A 26,881-nucleotide genomic window follows, 5' to 3' on the forward strand; every position below is an offset into this window, starting at 1 on the left:
ATTATTTTAATAATTATTTTATGAAAAAAGAATGTTATATTTTTAGATTTCATTATCTTGACTATAAGTTTAAAAGGAGAAGATGATGAAGAAACTTAAGTTGATTTTTGAATATTTCATATGCCTACCTCAAGCAAAAGAGGCCTCAAAGCATATATCTTTTACTAGCAAAAAGAAATAGAGTGTTTTTACTTTCATATTCTTTTATTTCTTTTTCTTTGTAAGACGCTATTTTCATTATTTGAATTTGATCTGTAAAACCTTCTCAAAGTGTTTTAAATTGTAAACTTACTTATCTTGTTGTGATTAGTGCTTGAGTCTATAAAAAATTACAGTGTAAAAGGTTTCAACTGATCTTATAAAAGTTATGCATTCTGTTATTGTTGAACCATTAAAAAGTAGAGGTTTTAGTTTATCTTGTAAAAGCTATAATGGGTTGTTGAAATTATTGGTGAGAAACCAAGGGAGTAAAGTAGACTGGATGAGCCAAACCACTATAAATCTTTTGTGTGTTGCATTATTCATTTATGCTTTTCAACTAGTTAAGTCTTATTTTCATCTTTTATAGTTTGCAATATTTACTTTAAAATTGATTTTAAAAATTCCATTTTCACTCAAACATTCTCACATCATTATTTCCTTTATTAACTAAAGTTAAATATTTCAATAGAGACTTTTATCACTATCTTTCAAAAGGTCTAAAAAGGGTCAAACAATTTTCTTCGCACAAAGAGCTTTTATATCTAAAAAAGTTTTGGAAACCCAATTTACCCCCCTCTTAGGGTATATATTTTTCAAACATATTTAATAATAAAAATAGAAAATTTGGTTAAAAGATGATGAACAAAACAAATTAAAAATGATATGTAAAGTAATCGAGTTAGTCAAATTCTTAATCAAGTAAGTTCTTAAAAGATAATGATTAAAACGAATTAAGAATGATATGTAAAGTAGTCAAGTGCTGGGTTAGATTTGACACAATAAATGACACCACACATCGAAGAGGAAGGGGTGAGTTGGGTGATTAAAAATTTACTTGAACTTTGAAAAACTTTTACTAGAAATAAGGTTTTGGTGGGTTATTAGAGAAAATATAAAATCTCAAAACCAATGTTTGAAAAATGTAACTCAAGAAAGATAAAGGACACAAGGATTTATAGTGGTTCGGCCAAACCTAGCTTAATCCACTATTTTAGCTTCTCACTAAGAATTTTCAAGCCAACTCACTAAAACCTTCTACTTGATCTCAAGTAGTCACTCTAGTTCAAGACTAGAAATTACAATTTCATACTATCAAAGTAGACCCTCAGCAACCTTGCTAGGCAATTTATAAGAATTTTACAATAAGATAAAATATGAGAGATAAATCTCTCAGTTACAAGATCTTTCAAAATTAAATACAAGACTTGAATGAATTGATATAAATGAAGATCAAAGTCTTTGAGAGAAAAATTAAAACACAAGCACTATAGAGAAGTAAAATGTAAATATAAGCTCAAATATTTTTAATCTTGCTCATTAGACTTCTCCACAGCTTTATTTGGCTGAATTTATAGGCTTCTCCAAAATTTAAAGAAAACTAGTCGCTATAAAGATATGCGATAAAAATGATCGATTAGAGTAAAACTTAAAAGATCGGTCGACAAGGAGCACAAAACGATCGACCAATAATGATACGAAAGAGGTCGACTGGGCACGATCAAGAGCTCGCATAAGGCCGATCGACTAGCATAAAAAGCTAGTTGACAGCAAGGCCAAAAACAGTCGACCAAAAATTCAAAGTGGTTGACAGCTTGGCTTAACATTTTAAAAACAATATTGCTTCATTTTTCAAGCTCTTCAAAAAAAAAATTTGATACATCAAAAGTAAATGATTCTTTTGACACTAAAACTTGATTTTCCATGTCATCAAGAGATTTGAGAACAAGATTTTTGGCATTGAATGAAATTGATTTTCATAATGAATTGACTTTCATTTTGGTGCTTGAAAAGAAAGATAGATGCATCAAACATAAAATTAATATTGTTTTTCATCATTAAAAGCATAACAAAGGCAAAACAACATCAAGTTCTTAATTGAGTAAGTCATTTAAATCAAGTCAAGTTATTGAGTCTATTAATCGAATAATAAGTTCATGTTAATCAAGTAAGAGCCTAATCTAATTCTCTTACTTAGTGAATCCTTATATATAATCGAGTATTTCAATGATCAGAAAAGAGTAAGTCATATTTCCAAGTTAAATTGCTTGTTTAATCGATTGTAAGATTTTTGTAATCGATTAAGTATCAGTTAGACCTAAAAGTAATTGATTACAAATAAATATTTAATTGAGTGAAGATGCAGTGTATTCGACTAAATAGGAGTTTATATTCGAGTAGCTAGTGAAAGTTTTTGTTGAGTCAAAAGTAATCGAGTAATCGATTTTTGTAATCGAGTAAATAAGTGTCAAATATATGGCAAGTTTTTGGATCTTAAGTTTAATTGAGTATGTAAATTTGTCTTCGAATAAAGATATTTTTGTACTAGAGTAAATAGTCTTTGGTAATTGAATATGTGTTAAATTTTTATGTGACAAAAATTTAATCAAGTAAATTGTAGTTTATACTCGAGTAATATATAAATGTAATCGATTACAAATTTGATATAGTCGAGTGAAAATCAAACTTAGTCGAGTAATCATAGATTTGTACTCTATTAAACCTTGTCTGAATTTGAATTTTATAGTCGTTACACCTTATTAAATGTAGTCGGTCTTTACTTTTTAGAGTATAAAATGATCTTCAGACAACATGTGCATAAATTAAAAATTTCTAACTAATTGTTTAAGGGTTGTAGAAACAAAAAAATGACAGTTGTGACTCAAAAAAAAAAAAAAATCTATTTGTTTAAAAACAGGTTAGCTGGAGCATTTAATATCGAAAAACTATAAAAGAGATTGAAGCTTGATAACAAGATAAAACTTTTATGAACTCCAAAAATAGTGAACTCTTGAGGCCACAAAGAACATTCAAATATCATTACTAATTGAGCCATTCCCAAAGGGATACTGCTTATTTCTCAAAATTCTCTTATCTTTTTAAATCATTAAGAGAAATTTTTGTAAATTGTAATATCATCTTCTTCTCTTTTTGATTTATTTTCTTCACATTTCTTTGTGAATCCAAAAAGGTTAAGCTTTACCTTAGTAAAAGCCATTGGTTATGGTCGAACCATTTGAAAAGCCATAATTATAAAGATTTGTAGCCGAGCATGGTTCAAAAGCTACCCAAGTAAATTAGTTTGACTAAATTCTTGGTAAGAAATCAACGTAGTGGACTAGACATAAGCAACAACTATATATCTTTGTGTGATGTAATTTTTAATTCTTATTTGATTTAAGTTCTTATTTTTGAAGAGCGAAAAATACTTAATTCACCTTCTTCTTAAACTAACGAACTCTATAAATTATATAAGCAAACATCATGTTTTGGTGTTATGAATTCTTTTCAATAAAATATTTATAAAATTTAACTACATTAATAAGATTAAATTAATGACTTTTAAATAATAATTAATTTCTCAAATAATCTTATCACTGTACCAAAATTTATTTTATCTAAAAAATTAAACAATAAATTATAACCATCAAATATATATATATATATATATACATGCACTTCTATTCTCTATGACTATCAAATATATAACTATTGAATATAATTATAACTATCACAATATATATATATATATACACATTAGGCTTAATACATACGATCGCACCTCAACATTTAACAAACATGGTGTTTGGTTCCTAAAGTGCAAAATACTAAGATTCGATATATCAATTATTAAAAATTAATATTTTAAACATTTACGTGACTGAAAATAAATGAAGTCGTTATCTAAGTCACTTAGAATTTCGCGTCAAATAAAAAAATTCACATAAGCGAAACATATTAAATTATATTTTAATACATAAATATGATATTTGATTAGTTAATAATTAAAAAAATTGATATTTAACCCCTAACATGAAAAACAAATTGAATTTGATAAAAATACCAAAAATTTATAAAAATACATAAATTTCATAAAAAATACCTAAAAGTATTTTTAAAAAACACCTAAATTTTATAAAAGACTTAAAAATTTTACTAAAAAAACCTAAAAATATTCAAAAAGAGACTTAAATTTCATAAAAAAAAAACTTAAAAATAAAACACTTAAAATAAAATTTAGGTATTTCTTTGATTATTTCTAGGTATTTTTTTATGAAATGTAAGTTTTTTTGTGAATATTTTTAGGTATTTTTTGTGAAATTTTTAAGTCTTTTATGAAAGTTAGTTTTTTTTTTTTAATATGTCAAATATTTTAATTATTAAGAAATTAAATGTGATATTTATATATTAAATCAATCTGGTACGTCTCGCTGACTCTATTTACTTTTAATAACAGTAATAATTTAAAATATTAAATTTTGACATTTTATATTTTAAAAACCAGATAACATTTTTTTAATTATTGAAACAGCGACACGAATTTAGTCTATCCATTACTACAGTCTATATTCTCTACAAATATATATATATATACACGAATTTAAAAATCAAATAATATTTTTTTAATTATTTATGCAAGTCGATGAATAGTCAAAACGTCTCTGGCGTGTATATATATGTGTGTGTGTGTGTGTGTTTAAGTCAATGAATAGTCAAAACGTCTCACTCTGTCTCCGATCTTCATCACCGATCGCGATTGGTTCATCCTCCATCGGCAAAGGTATGCATATCCTGCTTTCTCTCAAGTCTGGGCAGTGCCTTAATTCGTTGGATTTCTTATTTCTTTCCTCCCAAACACACATTGAGGTTTGCGATCGAACTGGCGTTGTTTATATGATGATTCCCAGCTTTAATTTTTATTTATCAGAAGGCATTCAAATCCAACTTTATCTGGATCCATCATATTACCGCTATTATTACTTTGCAGTGATAATTGTGATCGACAAGCACTTGTCTGATCTTAAGCTCTCACTGTACAAGTTCAGAAATCGATCCGTTCGCTTTCGTCCCTCCTTTCCCTTTTTTATTTTCTCGGGAACCAATCGGTACTTTTCCCGGTCAAAACTCAAAGCTCAAGAAGCAATCGATGATCATCTATGTATTCACTTCATTTTATACATCCATTTAGTACCTAATCGCTCTAGTATATGTAAGTAAATTAGCTGGAACTAAGCCTGCAATACCACCGGTCTGGACTCCTACACAGCAGTACTAGTACTACTCCGTTTTAATTGACATATTAATCTCTGAATTAATGAAAATTGAGATCAATTACTAGAACTATAAATATATATTTGAAGATGCAAACAGATGTCAAAAGTGATTTCATCATCAATTCATCATATGTACTCTGTAGTAGAAAGTGTACCATTATGGGGTGCAACGTGTTTGGGAAGCCCATCACCGACAAAACCTTGAGAGGAATGGAGGAGTACGAGAATTACACGGTAACACACTGGGACAGAGCTCGAGTGGCTTTAGAGGAGAAGAACGAAGGAGACAAGGACACCAAGGCTCGCCAGTATGTGGAGAAGCTCAGACAGGAATGGGGCAACAGAGCTTGCACGCTCTGCCTGATCTACAATGCCACTGGCGGCAATGTGGTGCTGGTAACCACACATGATATTTACGGCCGCATCGGCCATGCCCCGTACCCGATCATGATCGAGAATGGCCAGTGGGGGGCGTTTCTGCACGGCAGAACTCCCCAGGAGTACCCCGGCTCATCGGCCGCTGTCGTGTATCGGGGCAAGAACAAAGAGGAGTTGCCGTGTGACTGGATGCTGGCTTGGTCCAACCCCTGGGACCGAATCGAGTGGAAAAACAAGGTAGCCCTAATAACTTACATTTTAAGTAGTCATTTGTCATACGATTTATGAGTTTTAAGGACGGGGGGGATTTCATATGCGTATATGCAGGCCTACACGGAGATTGGTGAAGCTGCCCGGTACCAAAGGAAAAATGATGTTTGGAATACAGTGGCAAGTAAGGTAAATGAATCGGGCACTTATCATAGCAACATGTGGAATGGATGCGCGTCTTATGTCTCAATTGGGAACGGCAACGCGGCCCTTCTCGAGGCAATTCTCACGCTGCAAGACGCGATAGACTACTGATATCTGTGGCCCTTGCCTTGCAATGCTTGAGCAGCAGTAGCAGCAGCAATAGGAAGAAACAAAGCATCCACCAAGCTGCAGCTAGCACTCAAAACAAAACATTCATATATTTCAGATATAATGTAAGGCCTTTATCAAACACTTATATGTAGGTAGTGAGTGATTTTATCTCTGTCCGTCTGTATTGAAAGAGATGCTATATAAATTGGTACTGTTGCGTGCACTTGTTCCGTGGCCGGGAGCTTTTTATCTTCATTCTTTGAGAAACATCAACCTCTATTTATTCTGTGTTTTGTAAATGACGAGTGAAGTGACTGAACCAGGACGAGCTTTGGTTCCTTCTCTGTTTTGGGATTTCCTGATATTGCAATTTCCTTACCTACAAACAATTTGCGCACACGCACACACACATGCATATTCATTTAATTGAACAAACAGCGCGCAGCAGCTGACAAAACAGTTTCTCTTTTATTTTTTTAAAAAAGTGTTTTTTGCTGTTTGGCTGAACTTAAAAATGTTTTTAAGAAAATCATTTTCAGTGTTTGGATGGTATTTAAAAAATTACAATTTTATTTTTAATGTTTTTGGTTGTTTCGTTGTGTGAAAAACAGAGAGAGAGAGAGAGAGAGAATGCAGCTGGTGAGAGGCAGAGAGAGACAACAATAACGATGCACGTAGAGATTGAGAGAGGTGGAGCACGATGGAGATGGCGACATGTACAGTAACACAGGCGAAGACTAAGAGAGGTGAGTCACGATGGAGACAGAGAGAGGTTGAGCCCAAAGGAGACGACAATGTGTATGGCGATGCAAGAGGAGACAGAGAGGCAGATCGCAATAGAGACATATAGAGGCAGAGCCTGATAGAGACAACATGTACAACGACGCAGGCAAAGACTAACGGAATGTGACGGACATGGAGAAAGGGCAAAACAGGTGGACAAAGGAAGAGAGCAATATAGAGAGATGGAGAAGGTGTTGGTGCTGCAGGAAAGTGATTTCTTCTTTTCAAGAAGGGAAATCATTTTCCTGGAAGATGTATCATTTTAACACTTGCTTTTCGATTAATCGGAAATGACATTGAAAAATAAGGAAAGCGTTTTCTAGAAAAAAGATTTTCCCCCAAACAAGAGGAGCCTAAATCGAAAGTTAAAACAAGTGTAAATTGCACTATGACTCAATATGGTTTGAATAATTTCATTTGCAAAGGGATTTTCTGTATTTTAAAAATGTCTCTAGATGTCTTGGAGGTCCATCTGACAAGCTACACTAACTTCTAGAAACATTTTTAGGCTACAAAAGTTCTATATACAAATAATCCAATCATAAAGAGTCTAAATGACTTAAAATAGCTTGTGCTTGTCCCATAAACGTCACATAACTAACACACCTTGTTTTTGCTTGTGGATGACATGCATCAGGAGATGGAATAAACAGAAAGAGAGGGCGGCGAACAAGGCCGCGGCTTACAATCAAGGTCCTACCACATGTGTGGCCATGACATGTCAACTCAGACGGTAGCAGTGATTCAACTTCTACAAGTACACAGGCATACATGTATCGTTGTTAAATGCTCCATGGAACATTGATCTCCATGCAGCATTTAGGTTTAAGACAAATGCTGCGTTGCTACTACGTACTGTAGTAGGTAGCATGCACCTTTGTTCCGTAAACTGATATTCATGCTTCCGGAAACATCATCCTCTGGCTACTTAATGGTCTCTGTTTTTGCCATTGAGTAGTAGTAAAGTAAGTACTAATTTGTTGTGTGTATTATCTTTGGTGTCGCAGAAAGAAACTAAGCATTCTTGGTTCCCCTTTCTGTTTCGGGATTTCTTGGTAACTGCTGTTTCGAAGCTACAAAACAGATAACAATATATGTGCATACTCTTCATTCAATTTAACAAACAGCTTGCAAGAAATTAATAAATAGTTAGCAGGAAGGTATAATTCAAACAAGTTAAGACATCTTGTTTGTAAGAATGGTTTAGGTGATGAGTAACGCTTCATAATAAATATGAGATTATGAAATCGAAACTCTTGATACAGTTCCATTGAAGTTTCATAGCATACATATCGGACGACATATAACAGAAAGAGACGAATTACCTAACTAGGCCGAGGTTGAGAATGCCCCAAGAGGTGTGAGGCCATGACTTGTCGACAGTGGCTTTCATCAAGAGAACCCTAGCCCAAGCAATCCAGCCCTGCCATGACATTCTCTTGTCCCACGGGCTCCCCCACTCCAGCAACAGCCCCAGCCCCTTCTCTGCCTCAACCGCCGCCGCCTCGTACTTCCCCTTCCCCATATACCACTGCGCCAGCACCACGTGAGGCTCCCCAACGAACGGATTCTTCTCAATGCACCTCTTCAACAGTATCTCCTCCTCCTCCTCCTCACGACCGCCGCCGCCGCCACTCTTATTAGGAAAGTTGTTCACTACAGCCTCCCAGTACAAGTCCCTCGCAGCCACTTGCTCTGCTGCATCTAGTACCCTCGTACATTTCTCGAACACCGGCGGTATCACAAGCTCTATCTCTTCGTCTCTTCCAGTACCGCCTGTTCCTGCTGCGGTACCCTCTCTCTTCCTCCTTTCCATCAGATAAATCTCTTCCTCTCTTACGATCAGATTGTATATTGCCCCCATCCTTGATATGGAGCTCATCCACAGCCCTGGCTTGCCGTCTCCAGGCCACAGAACACCCGACCAGTTGTTCCCCTTGAACTCGAGCCGGCCGTCCCAATTCTCGAACAACACGTCCTGGAAACCGAAGATCTGGTCGCTGAAATCCGCCATCGTCATCATAAGGAAAACCGCGACGATCCTTCTCGTGACCAGCACGTCTTCCCCGGTCTTTATGTGCTTCACCTTGATCCCGTCCGCAGGAACGAGCGACTGCAGTTTCTTCCTCCAAGCCTCGTCTTCGTTGAACCGCCCTCTCTCCTTCGCGTCTCTCAGGGAGGTCTCCGAAAGCTTGAGGTCCTGGACGAGCTCGGAATCGGAGTAGTGAAACAAGAGGTCGTCATGAATTAGAGACTGGCGAGGGACGACGCAGAACAGGTGGATCAGACGCTCCGCCGCCTCGCCAACGTGAGCGCGGACTTCGTCGCGGCCGGTGGAAGGATCAAAGATAGCGAGATTGACGTAGGAATTGGAGTAGGCGGAGTGGAAGAGGGCGCAGAGGCAGACGGTGTCGGGAGCCTTCCAGAGCTTGAGGATGCGGTAGGTATCGAGAAGGTGATCGAGAAAGGTGCCGTGCTTGTGCCAGCACTCGCCGGCGCCGACGGAGCGCAGCACGCGGAGGAGAGACGGCAGCTTCTTGTCGACGTTCTCGAGCTCTCCCCGGAGGAACGGCCGCGCGGACTCCAGCATCGGATTATGCGAACAAACCGCCGGTGAAGGTGAAGACGAAGACGATGACGATGACGGCATGGCACCGGCTGTCTCTGGTGAATTTCACGTGAAGAAGAACAAGTAATTAATTGATGACGCTGCAGCTGCTGTACGATGGTACGTATTTATATGCGCGCGCGTGTGGGAGAGACGTGAACAAGGACGAAACTGACGGGAGAAAGGGCCGGCGCATATCATTTATATTAAAAGTTATATAATAATAATAATTAGAAAATGGGAAGAAGATAAGGTCACCACCACCGGAAGAAACGTGAACAGACTGGATTGGATTTGGATCGCAGGAAGGAAGTTATCTTCTGCGGAAACGCCTACCCTATAATTTTCTAACTTCTTCCCAGATATTTGAGATCTAACAAATCTCCATTACTAACGGAACCTGATGATAAATAAAAGAACTAAAAGAGAGAGTGACCCTTAACAAAAATTAAATTATAATAATAACTAATTTATTAGAACGTAAAGTTTAAGGACCAATAAAAATAATAATATAATTTACTCTCACCCGCATGGACAGCCGAGTTACTCAAAAAGGGGGTACAAAGTGCTTTTCGTGGTAAATTTTGGACCAAAATCAAAGATTGAGTCTCTCAAGCGACAGTGTAGAGCACCTCTCTCCAAAATGAGGGAGATTTTTTATGTGCGGTGAGCTCGGATCTAATCACTGCACTTAATTAGATTATCATGATTAGTCTCTTCCCACATCCTATTAAACTGGATGTGGAAAGGTGTTCGAAGTAAACGATTTCACCCTTTAGACCAATAATATAATTTACTCTCAATTTTAAGGGCAAAGTACAAAGATCATCCGCCCTCCCATCTAAGTCTAACCAGTCCTATCCGCTAGCCACCATGGAGTCTTCTAACCAATCCTATCCGCTAGCCATGCCCCCATCTATTTGTTTCCCTTGGCACTGGGACTGGATCCCTTGCCGTACAAAGAACAAATCACTGCACAGCAAGAGTAGAAGAAAACAAAAGCATATATGATCAATCATTTAGGGAGAAGAGGCCGTACAGCTACCTTCGACGCATTTTCTCATTCTGTTTACTGTTATATTATTATAAATAATTTACTATTTATTTTAATTTTATCTCAAAAATTATAATTATTCTAACTACACTTTCTGTTTTCCTCTCTATTTAACTTTATACTTAATTTATTTATTAACAGGCTTCAATTCTATTTATTTCACCTTACCTATAATTTTTACTATTACAAAAATTTAATATTTATTTTATAATTTAATAATAAATATAATTGTATTAAATTTTAATAATATTTAATATATTTTTAAATCAATTTATTAATATTTTTTTAAATACAATTATTTAACAAATTTATTTAAAATAATTTCATAATAATAAATTTAAAATTTTAATATATTAAAAATAAAATTTCAATAGTCAAATACACAAAATAATCAAATACTCACATACACAAAATCAATAATCAAATATACAAATTTTCAATATCACTCATCAAATACACAAATCAATACAAATTTTCTCAAACTCATATACATACACAAACTCAGATGTTAATCATTACCTATTTCCCTTCCGACATCATTGCAAATGCTGGTCATCGTCGCCGTTGGATCTCCTAGTTGTCGCCACTTGGTCTGCTTGTCGTTGGCTGTTTCCCCATCCAACACCATTACAGATGTTGGTCGTTGTCATTGCCGATCATCGTCTCCGACCTCCTAGACGCTCTGTGGGTCTCTTCTGACGACAAATCGATTGTTGAGATGGGAGAGATGGCGGGGCTTGATCAAACGTGAAGCCAAATCTGGTGAGGTTTTGGCTGCTCGCTATCAATTTGGTGAAGGTGAGCAGCGCTGGAGTGAAGAAATTGGCTTGGCTCTCTAAATTTTTGGCTTGGCGAGCTTAATGGCGAAGCGTTGGAGATAGCCTAAGACCCCGTTCATGAAAAATGAAAGGCTCAAGTGAAAAGCTCAATGCTTTCATAAAATCTAAACAGCAACAATACTCTGTTAGAACTCAGAAATTAGAAGTAACCCTTTAATGCACGAGCAGCAACACCCCCAAGGAGACCAAATTCCAAACAAGGCAACACCTAACAGCTACAACATTTTCATAAGCTGATCATTTGAAAAGACTGACACGGGCATGGGGTTCAGTAAAAGGTTTCTAACTAAATTTCTTCTCCAGTCTTCTTGCTAAACGTTTCCTATTCAGATGGCTTAATTTTTCCAACATTCTTGCAGCAGTCAAACAAAGAAGAAAAAACAAAAAGAAAATTATGGTTTTTGCCTTGTTTTGTAATGTTCTTAGACTCTGATTGCTAAATCTTCCTACAAACATACAGGAATTTCAAACTCTGGTGCTAAATCTTCCAACACTCTCAATATTCAATCAGAGAGCAAATTTTTTTTTTTTTTTTAAAAGAAACAAAAGGGAGATGATTGAGGGAAGGGGAACTATGATACGACCTGACTCTAAAAAGTAAGTAATACATGGGCATCCAGTTCGAGACTCTCTAAGTATTGTCTTTGCTAAATGAAAAAGGGTAATAAGGGGGAGTTGGATCATAACAGCCTCTAATTGTGGAAGAACTGGATAAAAAATGACCGAGACTTTTAACTAATATGAGTCATAATTTAACCCTATCCCATCTGTTTTCTAAGTAGTGAATCTGAAGCCCTTAGAACACTAGTACATGTAAAAAAAAAATTTAAACCCATATGACTATATAAAGACACAGTAGACAATGTGCGAAAGAAGTGCAAAATGCAAGACATGAATTCTTGATTGGTTTCATTCATGGCACTTCTTTAGCAATTTTATATCAGTCCAAGGCACAGACAGTTTCAATAGAATTGGTGCTATGAATATTCAAGAAATCAGAAAAACTTGCGAAGATAACAATTTGACAAAATTAAGTTGAAAATGAAATTTTCATTTAACCAAGGTTTGAGAAAATAGGATTAACTCTACGACACCACTCATCTCAACGTCTGCTGTGGTAATTATAATATGATGCCGTTCCCATGAGAAGAATATCCTAGCAACAAGAACTGTAAATGGCAAAAGAGACAATTGACTTGAAGGATCAACCAAGTCACCAACTCACACTAAAGTTTAGTTAATTGCTACTAGAATATCCTGGCTGGGCTTGAAAGAAGGCCAATTATTAATTTCAATAATTGTGTCTTCAAATAGGAACCTGCCTTTAGAAATTTCCAATTGACTAAAATCTATCTATCCTACGGATTAACCTAACTACCACCATATCATCTTACAGATTTACTAATCTTTTCATACAAGAAACCTACTATCTAGCTTTTATCAATTGTGTTTGTTCCATTTTCTCATTCAACCAAATTTCAAATTTCATCCTATTGCCATTAATATTGTAAGGAATAAGTTCCCTAGTCTATTGTATTAAGAAAAGAAAACGAGGAAAAAGAAAAAGAAAATCTTTGTTCAAATACAATAAACAGGAGGCTCCAAATTATAGTTTGAAATAAACAAAACAATATCTCAAAGCAATGAATATAGGAAGCCACATGCAAGAATAAACAAATTCTAGAGCATAAATAATCAAAAGATGATTACCCTTTTATAAACAAATAATAATTAAATAAAGCAGCCTAACACTGGAAATGAGGGAAAATCATTCAGGAAGGTAACACATTATTGATTGTAATTTAATGACAACCAATGGGCACCTTTTGCAAGCAGGATCGTTAGTGTAAGAACACCAACATTTCAACCTAACAGTTCTTGCAATTGCCAAGAAACCAGTGAAACAGAAAAATACTCACCCTGACAGCATTTTAAATTTCCCCCACAAGCAGCATGATGCCAAGGGGTGCTTCCAGCTCCTATAAAGAAATACATCATGCTGTTTATAAGTCCCCAAAAAAATTAGACCACCAACATAAAAAATTTCAAGTGTAACACAAATGACATACCAATCATATCCGTTGATGTCTCATGATGAAATGTCACAGACGTGACATTTGCATTGAGATCAATCAAGAGTTACACATGATCAAAATGACCGTTCAATGCAGCCATATGAAAAGCTGTAATACCGCCATCAACATCCTTGTTTATAAACTTGGACAGTGTGCTGCATTCAGGAAGAAAAAAAATAGGAATAAATAATGCTCAATATCAGTTACTAGGTCCAAACTAAATGACCTGCCTAGCATATACAACTTATTACAGGTTATTCTTCAAAGAACCAATATTCATAGATAAGGCTAGCTGAATGCTACATGTAGCTAGGCATAAGTTGTTTATACACTTTTTGCTTTGTGGAATTTCTTGTTGTGCTTACACAAAAAAGGGAGAAAATTGACCCAACAATACGCATAAAACTGATTACAAAACTCAGTATAAAAAATTAATTGCAAGATGAAACACAAATATACCTTTTGGGTAACCATTGGATGGCTCCAGCAACAACCAAGTGCCAACTGTCTGACACAATTCTGCTCCTCTCAGACCTGCAGCAACATCAAAACCTGTTAATTCAATGTACTCATGGACATCCTCTACATACTTCCAGACTGAAATATAGACAATGCGATCCCACTTATAAATAGTTCTACACTACCGGGTAGCTTAATCTCGGTAACAAACAGATCATTGTTAGCAACTTCGCATGGCTAACAGTTACCTGAGTCCTTAATGCCAAAGCTGAACCTCCTTGGCTTTTTTAACATAGTTCCACATTTCACATGGTTCCAGTTTACCTAGCAACACTGAACCTGACTTCTTAATGCAAAAACTGTATCTTCTTTGCCCTTAGAAGCCCACGATACAACACTGACATGGTATGGACATCCGGCTGAATCCCCCTAAATGACATCTCATTAACAAGGTTTACAGCTTTACTGACGTTTGCCTTACTACAATAGCCACATAAGAGAGCCGTGTACGTCACAGTATCAGGTTCTAGACCTCTATTAATCATTTCATCAAAAAGGGCAATAGCATCTTGAAGGTTGTCTGTTTTGCAAGCATTGTCAATCAATACAGTATAACAAATAATATCAGGTTTTAGTTCCATATCTTTCATTTCACTTGAAATGGTGGAAATATCATTTGGCCCTCTACTATTACCTCCTGCATTAGAAAGGACACTGGCCCTTTTCCTTTTTATTTTTGCATGCCCATCTAACAGAACTGTGTATGTGACAACATCAGGTTTAATACCCCTCCCCTTCATATCCTTGAAGAGCTCACAGGCTTGATGCAGGCAGTTCACCCTGCAATATCCATTTATCATAATTGTGTAGGTAATGACATCAGGAGTTAACCCTTTCTCAACCATTTTATCAAACACCAATTGCGCCTTTCCCATATCTCCAGAGCTACAGAAAGCAGCTATAAGTTTGCAGCACATTATTTTATTAAGGGAAGTATCTGATGCCAGCATCGCCTCAAATAGGACAAGTGTGTTGTCATGTTCACCTTTCATGCAAAGATTAATGAGAAGTTTTAAGCATGAACTCCCTTTCACCAAAACTCCTTGCTTAGACAATTTACCAAAAAGTTCATAAGCCGCCCTTGTACAGCCAACTTCACAGTAGCCGTTAAACAAGGCTGCATAATTATCTAGAGACTTGTTTTCCAAACTACCAAGAAAATTTTCGGCTTCTTTCACCTTCCCTCCCATGCATAAGCCTTCAATAATAACATTATGTGTAGTGCTGGTGGCTCTCAAACCCTGTGCCTCCATATTATCCAAGAGGTTTAACACCTCTTGTGCAAGGCCCTTTCTAGAAAATCCACCAGCTAGTACATTGTAAGTAACTATATCAGGTTTAAGACCTTTCCCCTTCATTTCCTCAAATAGATTCAAGGCATCAACAAGGCCTCCCTGAATAAGGTAGCCGGCCATTAAAGTTGTGTAGTGCACAACATCCATAACCATCTTCTTACTCTTCATCTCATCAAAAAACCTCACTGCTTGTTCTAACTTCCCCAGTTTGCAGCAAGCATCAATGACAATATTGTATGATACCTCATCTAGAAATATGCCTAAATCCTTAAAGTTGTTGAATTGGTCTACAGCCTCGGAAGCCATACCCATTTGACACAAGCACTGAAGGATCGAGCTAATAATCACACAATTGGTTTTGAGACCCTTTAATGCCATTTCATTATGAAGAGACAAAGCTTTAAGTATATCCCCACTCTTGCAGTATCCTTCAATTAAGGCACCATAGCAGTAGGAATCAGGAACCACTCCATGTTCATTCATATCTAGAAGGACACACTCAGCTTTGTTTAATTTCTTCTCTTGAACAAACCCGCGGATGACAACAGTATAAGAGAACAAATCAATTGGAAGTCCAGCCCCCCTCCATGCTTGAAGCACTTCATACCCAAGGTCTGACCTCCCATGCGAACAAAGCCCATGGATATAGGTTGCATATGTAAAGGCATTTGGGGGCACGCCAGCTTCCTCCATCTCCTGAAAAATGTCAACGACATCTTCCAAATTACCTTTCCTGCAAAGTGCCTTGATGACAATACCATAGGTGTAGACATTTGGGCTCAAACCAAGCCTCTTGAATTGGTGGAAAACAGCCACAGCCGCATCAAGTTTTCCACTCTCAATCAATCGATTGATGAGAAAATTACAAGCCAATATATGGGGCATAAAACCACGCCTTCTGATTTTAAACAGAGTGTCAATGGCTTCATCAAACATGCTGATGCTAACATAAGCCTTCACTAATGCATCAAACGCCCGAACCAATGAATCGGATCCCCTGGCCTCGTCAAGAAGGCTGTCCACTATTGCATCAGATAAATCTGAAATTCCAAAGCCGAAACTTTCCTCTTTGGATTGTTGAATAACCTCCAGCAAGACAGCATCCAACCTCCTATCCATGCACCTGTGACATAGAATCCTAATAATGGCCAGGTAAGTGCCGACATCGTGCTGGAAACCTTGTTCCTTGAGCTGGCGGAAGAATGAGAAAGCTAGATTCGGTTCTTCTCTCAAACCGTTCAAAGCGTCGATAACCTTGCTCGAATTATTAGTGATACTGTCAGTGTGGGTGCATACAGCAGTGGATTTTACTTCATCGTCTTCAGAGATTGAGTAGTCGGAAAAGTAGGGACTCAACCGGGCAGCGGCGGCAAAACCGGAATTCAGCCGAACAAATGGAGCGCGGTCAACCGCTTTGAGCACTGTTCTAGCACAGGAAACCAATAACCTTGTACCACTCCCAAACATCTATCTAAGGCAATCAACCAATGTTTCTACAAACGAAACTAAACGAAAAGGAAGGATACGTCACCGAGACAGAGAGAGAGAGAGAGAGCCAGCCGACGAGACGACATAAACCCTAGAGGAGGGGTTCCGCAGGCGGGCTTACCTTACGTTATCCACCGTCCAACTTGGATGCCGGTCCATTATCCGCGATGCTCTCCCCCCACCCGATCGAACCCTCGCCACAACCCAACCCAGCCCGGCCGCCTCTCCCACTACTCTCTTTCCCCGAGCCGCGAAATGGCTCCGACCTCAACCGTATATAAATGGCATTTGACAAGGTTTGAGCATTAACTAAAAGTAAATTTATTTTTTGGATAATGTATTTTTATTATATTTTACTTATTAAAATAAATATACATTTATATTAAATTAATAAATAAAAATTAAATTTAAAAAAATAATAGTACCTATCATCTCAAGTGCAATGACTATATTTTTTATCAGAGAAAATATATTTATTATATTTTATTTTTAATTTTAAATAAAAACACTATAAATTTATATTTGATCAACCATTTGAGACAACATGGATAATCTAACACACATGCTCTAGAATTTAAGATACTACAAGATCCTGAATTTAATTTTGTCTATGTGAGATTATACATTGTATATATTTATCTAATAAATTAAATTTAAAATTTTGACTCGTAATAAATTTATCCACCAAATTCACATAGATTGTGAATTTTAAAGAGGATTGAATAGTTCAGGCTGAATGCCATTCATGTACTAAAGACCCCTTTAAGAGATTTTTGGAGGTTCATGAATTGCAACCTTGTATGATTATAAACAAACAAGAGGTTTTCTGTTCAACTTTAAAAGTTCTTCAGAATTTGAATATCTAAGCATCCAAACACCTGTAAATATGTAAACAGAAGTACCAAAAGCTTGAAATAAGTGTATGTAAACAGACAGTGCCTAAAGCTTGAGATGAAGTTGGATCCTATCTTACACGAAAATACCTCATAAGAGTCGTTTCTTTGTTTTAAAAACGTTTTCTATTCCTGTTTCGGACCCTATTTATGCTTATTTTTTTAAAAAAATGTTCGTTTCCACGTTTCTGTTTTCTATCCTGTTTCCATTTCTGTGTAACATAGACTGGATTTGAGCTGCCCTAATTCAAAAAAAAAAAAAAAAAACAAAAGAAAAATCATTTAGCAGGAAGGGCAAGATTTACAGCTGGGGATCAGAAAAGCAGATTTTGGGTTTGGGTGGGGAATCAGTCATTTCCTTTTCTTGTCTTCGGCTCTGATAAGAAGAACAGGAGCAGCCGGAATTCTGACCCACCATTCTCTGATCCGCCTCAGCCATCGGTCGCTGCTGGCTTTCCTCAGGGGCATCTCCCTTGTGAAAGCCTCCAAGAACACTAGCAGGATTAAGTATTTTAGAGGTATTACTGCTGTGAGCACTGCCACCAGAACCAACAGGAGAGCAACCCCATCTGTAGCCTGAACAAACAACATGGAAGGCAACCAGAAACGCAAAAGCTCAGGACATTTGAAGCAGCAATGGGAGGCCAAAAAGGCCTGCCTCTTCGAGATGAGTCCCAACATGAAAACGAAAAGAACCCTAGTGTCCAACCTCAAGTACTTTAGCCGTAAATTGAATCATCAGGTCATAATGTTAACTGGTAAAAACGATAATAGAAAGGAAAATAGTAGCTATATGCAGAGGTCAGAATGGATTAAACATTGATATGATTAGATCATAATTGTAAAAAAAAAAAAAAAAATTTACTAAGAGATTTAACTAAAATTGAATTTCCTAATGGCAATATGTTCTCTCTAAATTTCATGAACTAACACTACAGTGATAGGATTTCTAGTTCTCTCCCTCAAAGTGAGTTGCCAAAGTTGTCCCAATTAATGGACAAGCACTTGTTCGTATAACTCTGATTTGAGAAAATCAGGAACATATTCCTTGTACATTGCGGGAGAGCTCGTGGAACTAATTCTAGAATAAATTTATTGAGTTGAACATTGTACACTGATACATGTGGACAGAATACATATTTTGTTATCCTTTGCTTTGTTTTCTTTTCAAAATAGATTTATATTTACTTTGATATCTATTGCAGAACCATCTGGGCAATGGGTGGAAAAAATTACCTGTGGAAGTGCAGCAAATAGAAGAGCTCTTACTTTCAGCAAAATAATATTTCCATCTTGAATTAGAGATTCAACGTGAGTGATGGTATCTTGCAATGTCAGCAGCTGCTCTACTGCATTTTTCTGAGGAGGAGCTGAGATTTTCAATGCATTCAATTGCCTCCCTTTCTTTGCATGCCCATGCCAGAGCATGAGAACTGCAAGAATCACAAAAATGGATGCTAATACATACTTGATCCATCCCCTGCACATTATGGAGAACCAATTCACCAAATTTATTATTTAAGAAGAAATAAGCAGTCCGAAACAACAGCCCGCCAATGTACAATCAATAGAAGGATGTCAAACCTAGATTAGAGAAATGCCATCTTAAAGAACTAGCATAAAAAAAAAAAAGTCACTTCATTAATGTTTCATAGTTAAAAGGAGAAGAAGAAAAATGGAAAAACTCTGGACCACAGAATGTGAAGGAATATTACAATCTGTGATTGGTCATTCCACAAATAAACTTTCACACAACACAAACAAAGAATGTCCCTAGTGCACAAGGCTTCCTGCTTTGCGAGGGTTAGAAGAGGGACTTCCACATTTGAAGAACTTTGTGCATATGAGTCCGGAAAAACATAAGAGAACTTCCAGAAAAACTAAGGCCACGCTTAACTTGATGCTGACTTTTTTACCACTCCTTGAAGCACATGAAAATACCCCACCCTCTCATACCTTAGGTTCTTCCCTGCTTGGACTGAGCCGAGGAGTCAATCAATGAAACATGAGCTTGGAAATTCCTGTTGGTTCTATTTTACTGATCCACTCTGTTATGAAGGCCCTTTTATTGATCTTCTCTCTGGTAGATGAAGCCCCCAAATGTCCCACAAGAAATATTAGTCAATTTTCAACCCTTCTCTCCTATTGTTTTTTTTCTCAATGGTGCTACCTCCCTTCATGTATATGTCCATCACTCATTCCCATCATGCTAAAAAAAAGATGAAAACCAAGTTCGCAATGCAGCACCACACCTTCCATGCTAACTATTATTACATAAACAACAACAACAACATATCCAGCCTTTATCCCACTATGTGGGGCTAACTATTATTACATATGTGAAATATATTACTGTCATGTGCCGATTTATGACATTCTTTCAAAAGATTACAAGAACAAAATATGTCAAACCACCTTTGTTAAACATAATTTCGGATCAAAATTTTTGCCACCAACAGCAACAAGAGAATATCAGTTGAAAAGTAAATTACCTAAAAATTGTATAACTGATCATCACCACAAAAGCAGTTGATCTCCAAGGGTCTTTCCAGGAAGCCAAAACTTGAAGACAATTAAATGATTCAATGACTGGGAAAAGCAACTCCTACAGAGAAAAACTCAAACATGTCATCATACAAAACAGGGCATCAAAGTTGTATGTCTTACGACAATTAAAATGTTAGAGACCAGAATCATGACGGGCATCTATGGAATCTGACAAACCAAGAATCAAATCCTTGATGACTTCTGCCAATGTGATGAATGTCAGAGACAGAAAGTAGATTTCAAACATCCAAATTCAATCCAAAAACCTTGCCTCTTCATAGCAAGTATCTCAAGGATAGATGAAGAATATGTAAGGAAAATATCAAATAGATTTATCTAAAATGCCAAAATCAGTTCCTCCTATTTGATTTTCATGGATCTATTTTAATGTTTACTGAACCATTCATTGTAAAAGTTCTTGGGGGGGGGGGAGGGGGGACTCTCAGTACTCTTGAGAGCCTTTTGACCCACAACACCTTCCTCTAAAGAAGAAGGAACAGTTCTTCCATATATGGTTTATTTGAAGATATTATTAAAATAGATATACATTTCTTATCAAAATGCTAACCAAATGAAATTGAATAGATTTGACCAATTCTTACTACAGATAACACTTCTGGGACAACAAAGGACAAGCAAGAGGAAATATGTAACTAACCTTCATTACAGCTATATTGCTATCAATGCCTTCCACTTTCACTTGATCAACAGTTGCTTGTGCAGCTTCTACCCTTCCTGCCTTCTGTTTGGCCTGCTTGACTGCCATTTCTAATGGATTTACCTCACCAACACGAACATCCAGAGCCACATCAACTGCTTCTTCATTAATGTGTGCCCCGTTTTCTGACATAATCCCAAGTCTGCAAAGGGCCAACAATGAAACAGGGAGTTTCAAACCCTGTTTTGAATTTAAAGGTCCAACTGAATCATGTTCGCTGGGGCTAGCATTCAACAGTGCCAAGTGACTTGATAAAGTTTCCAAGATTGCATCTCCCCCCGGAAGACTTTCAGCCAAGTTATAACAAAGTAAGGTTTTGTAGTGGGATAAGGAGAGGTGAAAGGCCTCTTTAACTGCACGATATCTGAGAATACCCAGGACGGCCCTTGCAAGTGCTTCAGATTGCTGACTTCCTTTGAGATTATATTTCCGAATGAACCTGTGAGCTTGCAGGATCTCAAGAGAGATATCCAACCAATAGTCCCGTCGTGAATTGCCCTTGAACTCAGGAAACTCCAGATAAACAGGTTCTGTACTGTACAAGAATTTAGTTTGAGTTTCAAGATTTAAACCAATAAAAAAGTTCAAAATAGAACTGCAAATGGGTACTGATATATCTTTTGTTTGTCAGGTAAAACATACACGCATATTGATTTGTACATCACAGCTTTGTCAAAGACACGAGCACCGAGTGGCCCCGTTAGTTCGGCCCTTATGATCTGCCTCATGTCCATTGCCAAGTCATATCTCACTGCTTTCTCATTCAAACCAACTCCCAGAGGCTCAAAATGCAAAGCATAATTCGTCAGCATCAGCCGGCCTGTCAAAAAGATGAACCTTTTACAATAATGCAGACCAATCGGAGAGTGTGTTAACATAAATATACCGTCAGAACCAGGGAACTAAGTTCAACTTTCAAATCAATTATTTACTAGGATCAACAATAGTTTTGTGTAAATAGCGTTTACACCATTAATTTCAGATACACAAGTAAATAAAAAACTCAAAAATTTAGGATGGTAACAGCAAGTCATCATGGATAAACTAAATATTTGATTTATTGCCTAAAACTCCAAACAAGGCATGCGATCTGCTCCTCAGATCAAGCAGGTTTGGTATATGTACACAACCCCTCAGAATAACTTATCCATAATAAACAACTATATTTGACACCACCATCTCAGTCATTATGTTAATTTGCATATCAATTAGACTAATCTTTGTAACACAGACAGAGGCCCACAGTACAGTCATGTTTGAAGAGACAAGTTAAAGAAGACCAACCCAACAGAAGTTCAATAAACTTCAAGCATGAGTTAAGGACTCACCAGGCCATGCCGACATTCCAATATGTTTCAGAACAGGTTGAATGGGAACTGTACCGTCAATATCCAAAATGAATTCACCCTCAGAAAGCTCAAGTCTGGATGGTGATTGTGGCCCCAATGAACTTTTAACAGCTTTAATCACCCTGCAGTAAAAGTATGAGCAACTTAATATCCACTCAGAACATTTCCCCTCAGCATTTTTAAACACTTATCCAACCCTTCTTTTCTTTTCCTCTTTTTTTTTTTTTTTCTTGGATGGTGAAGCTGCATCCATCCCTTGTTTTCTCTTCCAGTAAAATCATTTAAATACATGGTTTCATAGTAAATAATAAAAGTTAAACTACCCTATAAAGTAGTCAGACTGAGTATTGATTGAACAATTAATATGTATAATTAATACCCATATCTATAGCTCCTTTATCTTGAGTTAAAAGAAGACTGAACAAGAAGCGCCTGGACATAAAAATCAACCAATAAATTGAGTAAATAACATCAGATGCCATGAAAATCTTAATCCTGGAGTGCTTAAGTTGTTATTCCAGAGAAGCAACTGAAAGTACGGCTCTACAGTAAACTATAGCCAAAAAACTATCTACTTCCTTTGACCCTACTTGCACCCACCTCAAGGAGAAAATAAATAAAGGCAAAAGGAAAACAAGTACACATAGCTTAAGGATCTGGAGCATACTTTTCAAGCATTCGAAGGTACTTGTCATATATTAGAAAATGAAGACGATTACAAGAAGAACTAGTCAGAGCGTCAAAAAGATTGTCAACAGTGATTATATCTGCAACAACAGCACATGCAGGAGCTATCCGTGAAAAAGCTTCAGGACCAACAGTTTTCTTCTTATCAACCTGATGAGATAATGAAATTAATTAGAAAACAACACTGATACCACATAATGTCAGAGGGAGACCCTGAACTGTTGCCCATTTAGAGCAAACCCATATTGACAGAAAGAAGAATGGTGTGGGAAGACCTCAACAGCCATTTTCGTAGAACTAGAATAAAATAGGGACCATCCATCTTCACCCTCCACTTCATGGTTACTGCAAGAAGCAGTTTCCTGTCATTAGAGAAAAGTTATATGTGCATTTTCAGTCTGAAATTGGTATAACATATTCAGTGTCATACTCCTAATAAATTCGTCACAAACAATCAAGAAAAGAGATCGCTAACAATTTTGGAATGGTATATATCTCCAAATTCCAAACGAATAAAGCAAGCATAAAAAAAGATGAAGAATAGTAAAGCAGTTGGACTAGATAATATCCCTATAGAAGTATGGAAATGCATAGGAGAATAGGGCATTTTTTATTTAATGATATTATTTAATGGGATCCTTAAATCAAAAAGGATGTTAGACAAGCGGAGGAAGAGAACTTTAGTGACTATTTATAAGAATAAAGGAAATATTCAAAGTTGTGGAAATTATAAAGGAATCAAGCTAACGGGCCACACTATTAAACTTTGGGCGAGAAACCAAGCTCTCTGAAAACCAATCTGGTTTCATGATTGGTAGGTCAACAATGAAAGCTATAGGCTTGCTAAGGCACCAAATGGAAAAGATATAGAGATAAACAAAAGGATTTACATATGGTGTTTATAGAAAATCTCAAGACAAGGTTTCTAGATAAGTCTAGGTCTTAGATTAGAGAAGAAAAGAATCTGGTAATACAAGTTCTGAAAGACACATATCATAGAGCAAAAGGATGTGACAAAACATGTGGAGGAGATACTAAGGCTTTTCCAATTACAATTGGATTGCAAGGATTTACATGAAGCCATTATCTCTTTGCCCTAGAAATGGATAATTAAACATATACAGGAAGAGGGTCTCAGCATATGCCATTTGCAAATCTTTGTGGATGCAATAAAAGGAGAAGTGAATACCAAGCTTGAATGTAGAGTAACTTAGAATCTAGAGGTTTTACATTAAGTGGATTGGAAGTTAAATATATTGGGAATGTAATGATGTTATGGTAAAATTTGAAGATCAAGTCATCTCAAGAAAGGGTTAGTTAAAATATCTTGGATGAACCATAAAAAAAAAATAGGAAGATTAATGAGAATGCTACCCATAGAATTAGGGTAGGATGGTTAAAAGGAAGAAGTCCATCTGACATTTAAGTGATATTTAAAAGGAAAATTTTATAAGCCAACCATAAGACCAACTCTGTTATGCGGCTAAAATGTTGGGCAGTTTGGCACCAATATGTGCAGAATATGAGTACAATGGAGATGAGAATGTTACAATGGATATACAGCCATATAAGAAGCGAAAAAAATAGAAATGAGGTTATTTGTAACAAGATTGGAGTGGTTTCTATTAAATAGAAGATGTGTGAGACATGATTAAGATAGTTTGATCATATGAGAAGAAGAGTGATAGCGGCTCCTATGAGGAGAGTGGATGAAATGTGACAGGTTTTTAACAAAATAAGTAGAGGAAGATCATGAAAAATTTGATGGGACTCTTGGAAAAAGAAGTAAAGGTCTTAAAAAAGATAAGGTCATAAATAGAAATAATTAGCAAGCTATAATTCATATAACCGATCCTGCATAGTGGAACTAAGGCTTAACATGTAGTTGCCATTTATATATCTCCAAATTATTGAAGAAAAGTATGATACTTATCTTACTGTGTCCAGCGGTTCATTATCAAAGCCAGGGGCCTCCCAAGCAAGCATCATGTCATAAGTTAAACGACGGAACTCCTTGTCACTCAAGTAATCCGTATGCTCAGTCACCAGATGGAGTGCTTTATAAGAACAGAACTCCAAAAAATTCCTAGCATAAGTGGAAGGTTGCTTCACTGCGTCAGGTTGCTCTGTCTCAAAGCAATGCTGTAGTTCTTCAGTAGGAATGGAAAGAATTCTGCAATTTAGTCACAAATGCTTTGGACATAAAAAATCAATACAAGGATAATATTTTTAACTGAATTTTTTCCTTACATTGCAAGCAAAACTTGAACTAGATCTGAGCATCTAGATATTCCTTTATGAGTAGTCAAAAGAGAGAGATTAACATTAAAGTCCATCAACTCAGGCAAAGTTATGGGAAAGACATTATTGATATCCTTCTATCAAGGGTTTAACATACATGAATAAACTTGAGGAACTGAATAGCAGGGAGAAGAAGAAATATTTCTAAAATTCCAGTAAAAAGAAATAGAAAAAAGGCACTCCAAAATAAAAGAATTTATATGATTAATTCATTTTCCATGTCAATTGGCAAGTGCTTCTTGTGCACAAGGAACTGGAAGGTAGGAGAAAATTTTAATCCATTGACATCATCAAGAACTATAGATATCTATTAGAAGATAAGTCGACCTAGAGAAATTTGTTATTGGAGCCAAATAAAATTTGTTATTGAAGCCAAATAAGCAAACAAATAAAGGACCACCAAGAAGGCATGCTGATTTGGCATTAAAATCACAAATGTTAGTCAAAAAATTGGCACACGGCTATTGAAATCAGGTTGTGAATAAACGGGACTTGGCCAATGCCCCAGGCTATTTATCAGTCTAGCTGTTCAGCTAAGGATTAGGGAGATGAGGATAGCCATAACTCTTAAGAGGCAAGGCAATCAAGCTCCTCAAAATAAACTAAATAGGAATCCTGTGTGGTTGGGTGGGTTGAGGCAAAAATTTGCCCTAGCATATCAAACTTACATATAGTTCATATGCAAGAAGTTTCACTAGACTTGGGGAAGGAGTTCCTACTATTCCAGTCCTATTAGGAAAGGATCAAGAGGTAAGGCATATCTGTTGATAGACCAAACTAGTTACTGGGATTAGTCTTATGCTGCACCCAGAAACTGATTCCTGATGACGATGATTTGGCATTTGAACATCCTTACTTTAGCCCTATCCTTTGCAGTATTTTTGCTCTTGTTCTTCATCCTTCTTTTCCACGCCCCTTTTATCAGCTCACTGCGCGAGTCGTGGAACAATAATTTGGCATGCCCACAAATATAAAGAACTCATCGAATAACTTGGAATGTATCAAATGGGATCATCATTCTAATTCAAAATGTGAATTGGCATATTAAATTGTCAAACACATTCAAGCCAAAAATTATAATAATAGACTGAGAACGTAGATTACAATAAAAGCGACGGAAAAAAAAAAGCTATATCAACGCAGATTTTCATTGAGGAACTTCAACAGAAACTGACATGTACAAAACCTAACTCGCCCCCCCCCCCCCCCCGCCGGGGGGAAGCAAGTGGCAGTAAACTAAAAGGGAAAATGAAATTGAAGGTGGGGAAACCGAAGATCAATTACTTGGAACAACGGGAGACCACGGAATTGGCGATTGGAGATAGCAGCGGTATTGGCCTGGGTGAATCGTCGTCGCTGAGCCTCTTGCTGTTGCTGTTGAAAAATAAGATGGATTTGAAGAAATTGCTGCCACTGCTGTTGTCCCTTCTGTTGCTGGGGGAGGAGTTGTTGCTTCCGGTCCCCATCTCCGTTTCACCGGCGACCGTGCTCCGTCGTTCTCATTCCCGTTGATGTTCGATCCAACCGTAGAGCATGATTCCCCAGCACGCATCGCGCATTTCCATTTTAT

The 26,881-nt window shown here is 36.7% G+C and overlaps 4 protein-coding genes across 10 annotated transcripts; 1 reads left to right on the forward strand and 3 right to left on the reverse strand.

Moving 5' to 3' along the window:
• The first annotated feature begins 5,411 nt into the window (after positions 1-5,411).
• Positions 5,412-5,918, forward strand: LOC127810026 (23 kDa jasmonate-induced protein-like). The gene has a single exon (XM_052349244.1). It carries the CDS (start codon positions 5,412-5,414, stop codon positions 5,916-5,918), a length of 507 nt encoding a protein of 168 aa, XP_052205204.1.
• Positions 5,919-5,973: 55 nt separating this feature from the next.
• On the reverse strand, positions 5,974-9,692 carry LOC127809806 (uncharacterized). 5 transcript variants are annotated; one of them, XM_052348916.1, is made up of 2 exons: positions 8,264-9,691; positions 5,974-6,230 (listed from the first exon to the last, which is right to left on the reverse strand). In XM_052348916.1, exons 1-2 carry the CDS (start codon positions 9,586-9,588, stop codon positions 6,149-6,151), a joined length of 1,407 nt encoding a protein of 468 aa, XP_052204876.1. In that variant the 5' UTR covers positions 9,589-9,691; the 3' UTR covers positions 5,974-6,148. The 5 variants fall into 5 exon arrangements, with proteins under 5 accessions (XP_052204876.1, XP_052204875.1, XP_052204878.1 ...); XM_052348915.1 differs by having other exon boundaries at positions 5,974-6,236; XM_052348918.1 differs by lacking the exon at positions 5,974-6,230 and adding an exon at positions 6,516-6,534 and having other exon boundaries at positions 8,264-9,689.
• Positions 9,693-10,500: 808 nt separating this feature from the next.
• Positions 10,501-17,078, reverse strand: LOC127809804 (pentatricopeptide repeat-containing protein At2g26790, mitochondrial). Of its 3 annotated transcripts, XM_052348910.1 has the most exons (6): positions 14,222-17,078; positions 13,974-14,048; positions 13,509-13,669; positions 13,359-13,418; positions 11,120-11,543; positions 10,501-10,518 (listed from the first exon to the last, which is right to left on the reverse strand). In XM_052348910.1, the coding sequence occupies exon 1, from the start codon at positions 16,793-16,795 to the stop codon at positions 14,321-14,323; it is 2,475 nt and encodes an 824-aa protein (XP_052204870.1). In that variant the 5' UTR covers positions 16,796-17,078; the 3' UTR covers positions 10,501-10,518; positions 11,120-11,543; positions 13,359-13,418; positions 13,509-13,669; positions 13,974-14,048; positions 14,222-14,320. The 3 variants fall into 3 exon arrangements, with proteins under 3 accessions (XP_052204870.1, XP_052204871.1, XP_052204869.1); XM_052348911.1 differs by lacking the exon at positions 10,501-10,518 and having other exon boundaries at positions 10,980-11,482; XM_052348909.1 differs by lacking the exon at positions 10,501-10,518 and having other exon boundaries at positions 10,980-11,543.
• A 771-nt stretch (positions 17,079-17,849) lies between these two features.
• LOC127809805 (uncharacterized) lies at positions 17,850-26,864 on the reverse strand. Its single transcript, XM_052348913.1, has 10 exons — positions 26,596-26,864; positions 24,949-25,183; positions 23,286-23,372; positions 22,991-23,160; positions 22,303-22,445; positions 21,617-21,794; positions 20,915-21,509; positions 20,202-20,314; positions 18,946-19,189; positions 17,850-18,285 (listed from the first exon to the last, which is right to left on the reverse strand). The coding sequence occupies exons 1-10, from the start codon at positions 26,775-26,777 to the stop codon at positions 18,061-18,063; spliced, it is 2,172 nt and encodes a 723-aa protein (XP_052204873.1). The 5' UTR covers positions 26,778-26,864; the 3' UTR covers positions 17,850-18,060.
• Positions 26,865-26,881: the final 17 nt, after the last annotated feature.

Source organism: Diospyros lotus, chromosome 9 (assembly GCF_014633365.1).
Source record: "Diospyros lotus cultivar Yz01 chromosome 9, ASM1463336v1, whole genome shotgun sequence".
In the NCBI taxonomy this organism is placed as follows: Eukaryota; Viridiplantae; Streptophyta; class Magnoliopsida; order Ericales; family Ebenaceae; genus Diospyros; species Diospyros lotus.